Source organism: Amphimedon queenslandica, unplaced genomic scaffold (genome assembly GCF_000090795.2).
Source record: "Amphimedon queenslandica unplaced genomic scaffold, v1.1 AMPQUscaffold_13135, whole genome shotgun sequence".
Classification (NCBI taxonomy): domain Eukaryota; kingdom Metazoa; phylum Porifera; class Demospongiae; order Haplosclerida; family Niphatidae; genus Amphimedon; species Amphimedon queenslandica.
This window is the reverse complement of record NW_003546629.1, coordinates 80,825-87,907: the sequence shown is the minus strand read 5'-3', so window position 1 is coordinate 87,907 and position 7,083 is coordinate 80,825. Positions and strand designations below refer to the sequence as shown.

The following is a 7,083-nucleotide window of genomic DNA, read 5'->3' as shown; positions in this document are numbered from 1 at the left end:
GCAGCTTGTATAGGGCTGTTGGATACTCTCTTTATATTATGTACTCTTGATATTATACATGTACATTTACTATTGTATTACATGTACATATACATTGTTAACATTTAAATATCAATTCTCTCTCCCTATCAGCTAACATACCATGTCATTATCAGATGATGATATTTTGTTCAATGTCTTCTGATAGGCTTTCACTATTTCATTAGTTACTTCATCATCAGGGGGTTCCCCTGCCTCTAGCTTCTTGTAAGCTCTTTCAAGTTGAGTCTCCTTCTCACTTACCACTTGACTCAGGTGAAGTGCCAACGCCTATAAATTAATATACATGTACATGTACAACATTAAATACATGTATAAATAAATTAGACCAAGGTTTCCTACACAAATGTAGCTAAACAGCATGAGCTTCATGAGCTGACAAGCAGTAAAGTGTAATAACATAGATACCGTATAGCGGGTTTTTTTCAAGGATAATAAATTTCACGAATGACCTGTATCCGGAAGTTCACGGAATTAATTTTCGCGAATTTCCACTAATCTGCCATCTTGTACTGTATTAAATTATTTTCAAGGAATTTAATTTCGTGAATCGTGAAAAAATCCGCAAAATTCGCAAAATTTGTTATCCTTGAAAAAAACACGCTATACGGTAATGCTTTTGGAGTAGCTTTAAAACTTGAATTTTGATGGCAATCCAGCTGTTTCAATAGTGACTTCATGAATATTATTAATATTAACTGCTATAATTTAGAGTATGTTTTTCTCTCTCCTTTCTCCTTCTCCCTCCTCACTTGTTGTACTGATAGTTCTGATATATTTGACCTTATCTTCTTAGTCAGTTCCCTCAGTTTGGACTGATAGTGATTCCCTTTTGTTCCAACCTGGAATGTAGTTTCTTTCCTTGCTTCTACTTTCTTTTGTGTTCTGCCTAGCAACCTCTGGATCTGTTCCATTAGCAGCTCCTTCTCTAGCAGTTGATGTTCACGCTCAGATAGTTGATCCTAAAATAAATACATTAGGATATGATATTAAATGTTTATGTACTCTAGTAGATATATATTGATGTCCTTATGCTGTGTAGAAAGTTTGAGCTAATTCCAACTTAAATTTTTCAAGTTACGGCTATTTTTAAAAATTGGCCAAAATCTGAAAAACACCCTGTACTATAGCCCATGGTTTTTTCCAAAAAATGGCTCCAAAATAACCCCAAATTTTTATCACATTTTCTAATACATATTGATGTCCTTATGCTGTGTAGAAAGTTTGAGCTGATTCCAACTAAAACTTTTCAAGTTACAACCTTTTTGAAGCATAAATTAAAAGGAACATTGTTAATGTACATCGTGTACTATAAGCATACTTCAGTACATGTACATGTACTACCTGAAGCTTCTGTACTCTTTCTCTTAGTTCCTTACAGGATGGATCCTTTCCTGCTAATAGTCTAACCCTCTCTGGGTTCCTGGCATCACACATCTCCTCCTCCAAACACTTCAATGACTCCTTTGTTGATAATAACTGCAAGAAATAGTGCAATGATAGGACATAAGTAAAAACATTACAAAATAAAATATAGCATGCACGTACATGTACATGTACAGCTGTAACTTTGTAAATTATGATGAATTACTAAAATTTTAGTGATTGGCAGTGGCATGTGCATCATGGCATATTTACATGTATATTATTTTGGACACTCACAGCTAGAAATCCCTTTTAATTACATGTAGATTAACATGTACATGCATGGTATTGTGTTAATTAAAATATGTACATGTATAACTATCATCTACCATTTAGGTACATGTAGTGTATGTACATGTACATCCATCTTAATTAATTTAAAATTGCACCTGTAATTTTATTAACCTTTCACATGAAATGAGTTATTTTTGATCATTCATATTGCATGTAATATTCATATTACAATGCAATATTGCATTAAACCATTAAGTTCCAGTATAAATGTTATTTAGACAATACACATGTATATTTGTACACGCGTGTACATGTATATGTATATTGTGTTTCGTTACCATGTTCTGGTGTAGTGTTAGTTCTCTCTCCAGTTCTTCTTTCTCTGGTAACTGATCACGATTAATCTTAATCTCTCTCTGGAGTCTAGCAAGCTGAGAGAGACAAGAAAAATAGATAAAGAAAAGTCTTATAATATTATGATTGCTGTTGGTATAGTACCTCCATTTTAAGGAACTGCACTTCTTCCTCTTTTTCAGCTAGCTTAGCAATCCCCTGCTGTGTTATTGTAGCTAAAAAATAAAATAAAAAATCATGTAATTATTATTACTGTACTGTACACATAGTCACATGCATGTACATGTAGCAACAAGCAAAGAAGCATATGTACATGTACATGTACATGTACATGTTCTTGTACCTTGTACATTAATCTTCTCATGGAAGACACAGACTTCTTCATTCCTCTCTATTAGCTGGAGTCCAGTGTCATTCCTGCTCTGAACCACTTGCTCATAATACTGACAAAGCTACAAATGTACAATAAATGAAAACACTTAATAAATAAATAATAATATTAATAAATAGAATAATAAATGATTAATAAATAATCAATAGATTAATAATAAATTAATAAATAGAATATAAATATAGACTTAAGGTGGGTTCACACTATTACGCTAATCCTTACTTAATTACATTTACATGTACATTGACATGTAAAACATGCACAAAAAGTCAATCAAATCACCCACACTTTTAATTAAAAATTAATGGTGTGCTGGCCTAGCATCATATTGTACATGTACATGTACATGTATTTTTTACCATGGTGTAATGTTAGTTCTCTCTCCAGTTCTTCTTTCTCTGGTAACTGATCACGATTAATCTTAATCTCTCTCTTGAGTCTAGCATATTTTAAGTAAACTGCAACAATGCAATTACTGCAATGATCCATAAAATAAATTATAGGTGTGGTCAGCACTTTGCAGACAAGTAAATAAAAACATTAAAAATTGAAAAGTAGTAGGATTAGATTGGAAAAAAGTAAAGAAACAAGAGGGTACTTGCAAACTGGTGTGATAAGAAATCCTACACCAATGCATGAAGAATATTATCCAAAAGCATTGTAATATAGAGTCATGATCATGTTCATTATTTGTTCTTATTATCTTTAGATGTTTCATAGTGACCATATCCTCAGGACTCATTGCATCATTTCTTAATTTATTATTAATTATTATTTCATTTATTTACAACTCTGTGTTGGTATCTATGCATGACCTTATCATACCGAGGGCCTACGGCGGCCCTCGGTATGATAAATGCCATAGATACCTCACCTCATTGTATATCTTTTACATAGATACTATCTTGGTGTATATAGGATCTATGATTTAAAAGAGACAGATAGTTTAGTTGCTCTTGCTTTCCCCAGTGCTGCCTGAAAATTTTTCAAAGAGGCTAAATCAAACTTTGAGCAACTGTACTGAGCTCGCAAACAAAAAAGAGATTAGAAAATTCCCACATATTTTTTAATCTAGGTACTTTTCTCTACCTATCAATGCTAATCTTGACCAAATAGAGTGAAACACAAAGATTTGGCTATAGGAAAAGTGGTTTGTTCTTGAAAATATTCAGACTTTTGCTACCATGGATTGGCTCAAAAACAACGGAGCTAAATAAATTACCTTTTATGACAACATACCGTAACTGTATAGTATCCGCCTACGCAAGTGTGGCGACTGGCGAGTCCAAAAAATTCCTAGTATGTACATGAAGTCATGAACACAGATTTGTACTACAAGTACAAATATGAAAATTCTAAGAAAAATTTTGATTATGCATGTACAGCTGCACTTGTATCCTGTACATGTCTTCCTAAAATTGTGATTTGTTCAAGTACATGCACAAATTTGAAAAATTCAATCCCCACACCTGTTTACATAAACCATATCTATGCATAAACCCCCACATGAATTAAGCAAAGCAGATACAATCACAATGTCACTATAACTAACTCTCCTTCTCTCCCCCTCTCTCTCTCCTCCTATATTGTAATTGAGGCATAATCCTTTTCTTTAATAATTGTTATTAATAAACCACATTATGCATACACACACACATACACAGTAATATTGAGGTTATGCACACTCATGACTAACCATATACCAGTAGAGCATTTATTCAATGTACAGTCATATAATGATAGAGTATGTCTGTGATTGTACACATAATGACTTATCATGTAAGTATGATTACCATGCAGTCCATAGTAAAGATGAGAGAATGGAGTAGGAGAGATATAGACTAAGAGAAACTGATTGAGTGAAGCAGATACTGACAAAGCAATAGCTGCACTACAAGTATGAGACTATATTATGTCAATTAATATTTCTTTAATTACCTCATCTTCTCTTCAAGGAATTTTATTAGATCATAAATTAAAGAATTAGTATAGATGATTAAAAATCCCATTTATAAAAAGTATAAATTTAGATGTTATCACAACTATGCATCAGATTTCCATATTTGGAGAACAAGAAGCCTATGTAAGTCATCACTCACAGCCTGCAAGTATACACTAGTCAGTCAGTACAGACAGTAGCTATGTCTCTCCTGTTAGTGGTTGTTCTCTTATTCTTCAGTAGCTCCTGCAGTGTCTCTTCTGGTCAGTATTATGTGTCTGATGACTGCAGTTCAGTTACTCAGTCACCTTGTAATCCTTTATCAGTGTATGCTGGGAATATGTCTCAATACAATAACACCATCTTCTACTTCATTGGAACTAGTGTCATTAACTTTAATGTCACAATGGACTCAGTACAGAATATAACTCTACATGGACTGGACCAGTCTCCTGCTTTTAATTGCTCAAATGTGTTTATAGCAATCAATACCAGCAGTCATGTCAGTTTCAGTAACATATCATTCCAACAATGCAACATAGATTTTCAATTTTCAAGTAACATCACAATTACTGGTTCTATTTTTCAAAACCCCATAAATTTCAGCCTCCTCAATACTTTTGATAGTAAGATAACATCTTCAGCTTTTGATAATGTTACTGAAGCTCTACTTATTTACTATTATCCACCTCCAGTGTGTTACAATGAATTACACCATTACTCATTAACACTGACTAATGTTACTGTGACTAATGGCTACTTAGTGTTGAATATGTTTCATGGTACCTCATATAATATATCAGTTACCCTAAATATCATCAATTCCAATTATGGTATTTTTCATTATTATGTTGAATCTCTTTTTTCTCTGTATATTACTAAATTATCATGGGGAAGATTTACTTCTGTATTTTTCTCAAATTGGTTGCAACTTGACTTTGATATGCATTCACTTTCACTGCCATCAAAATATTGCAATATTAAAAGTGTTGAATCACAATCTACTATTGTAATTGAAGACTCCCAATTTCTCAAAACTAGATATGGATTATCTTTAGCTATATTTAGAGATTACTTTCAAATAAGTAATTATCATATTGCTATTACTGTTAAGTCATGTTCAATACGTGACAATGATTATGGTTTATCCATTAGTGGAAGTTTATCAACATCAACTCATATCAGTGTTATAAATACTGAACTTGTTCGAAACAGAAAAAATACAATAGTAGGGTGTCGTTCTATCATTCTTAATAACGTTACTGTTACAAATAGTCCATCAACAGGGCTGGTGATTATATCCTCTGTAGTAACTGTAGAAAATAGATTAGTATTTAAGAATAATACTGGAGTAGTTGGAGGAGGAATGGCAATAAATGGTTCATCTGTAGTGGCCCTATCACCATCAGCTAACTTGGAGTTTATTGATAATCATGCAACTTATAAAGGAGGAGGAATTTATATTGATAAGGAAATACAAAATGAAATTGACTTGATTTCTTTTTTATATGATTTTACTACACCTCTTAAGAGGTATTATGCCTTTACATTTGAAGGCAATACTGCTGGAGTGGCTGGAAATGATATATATGGAGTTGATTCTGCATTGGAATATTTTGCTGCCTCAGCATTGGCAAGTCTTTCAACATCAAGTGATGCAAGTGCATTTGCTCTTTGTGATCCTGACAGTAATGAAACCACACCAATATGATATGATGAACAACAAAGTGTTTTTCCAGGTCAATCACTGAAATATAATGTTGCTTTATTTGGACGCACTTTTGATACAAACTCATATAGTCTTACTGATGGAAGAATAACAATAGAAATTAACAGAACATTGGTGACAGATAAATACATTAATAATTGTTCACTGATTCACTACACACCAAAATATATCAACCATTATGGAGAACACAACGTTACACTCAGTGTCACTACTGATACATCATATAGTGCTAAGTTGGGTGTTTCATTTATTCTTAATGAGTGTCCTATTAGTTTCAGTGTAAACAGTTTAGGTCTTTGTGATTGCAGTGTTTCAAAAGAGAATGTGACATGTGATATAAATACCCTACACATTACACACAATGGTCTACTGTGGATTGGAAAATATCATACCAGTACACCTTTCAATGCTAATGAAACCAATCCTAATGCATGCATTATCAATGAGGACTGTCTCCTCTATTGTTCTCCTAATTCTGTTACCTTTCAGTTGAATGACACTGATACTCAATGTGTGGATAATAGAGGACACAGAATGTGTGGATCATGTACAGAGGGATACAGTCTACTAATGGGATCAAACAAGTGTGGACAGTGTCATAATAATTACACAATGATAGCTTGGATTGCTCTGTTTGCAGTGATGGGTGTACTACTTGTGGTTCTACTCATTGCTCTCAATTTAACAGTATCAGTGGGTACACTCAATGGTCTATTGTTCTATGTTAATATTGTCAAGTTATATGAGCCAGTCTTTTCAAGGAAAGGAGCATTACCAGTCTTGACTCAAGTCATATCATGGATTAACTTAGACTTTGGGTTTGAGATATGTTTTTACAATGGTATGGACACTTATGCTAAACAATGGCTCCAGTTTGCTTTCCCTCTCTACCTGTGGATCGTTATCATTATCATTATACAATTGTGTAGGAAATATCGTAAGATATCAAGACTGATGGGGCCTCATGCTGTT

At 33.2% G+C, this 7,083-nt stretch overlaps 1 protein-coding gene across 1 annotated transcript; it reads right to left on the bottom strand.

The window, feature by feature from the left end:
• Positions 1-740: 740 nt before the first annotated feature.
• Positions 741-2,930, bottom strand: LOC109585010 (coiled-coil domain-containing protein 146-like). The gene is made up of 6 exons (XM_020000942.1): positions 2,803-2,930; positions 2,396-2,504; positions 2,197-2,267; positions 2,037-2,129; positions 1,384-1,518; positions 741-1,001 (listed from the first exon to the last, which is right to left on the bottom strand). The coding sequence occupies exons 1-6, from the start codon at positions 2,803-2,805 to the stop codon at positions 741-743; spliced, it is 672 nt and encodes a 223-aa protein (XP_019856501.1). The 5' UTR covers positions 2,806-2,930.
• Between the last annotated feature and the right edge of the window lie 4,153 nt (positions 2,931-7,083).

Coding starts and splice junctions, on each gene's coding strand:
- LOC109585010 (XM_020000942.1), bottom strand. Junction 2,130..2,196: donor TGCAGTTCCTTAAAATGGAG/GTACTATACCAA, acceptor TGTCTCTCTCAG/CTTGCTAGACTCCAGAGAGA. Junction 1,519..2,036: donor TAACACTACACCAGAACATG/GTAACGAAACAC, acceptor TATTTCTTGCAG/TTATTATCAACAAAGGAGTC.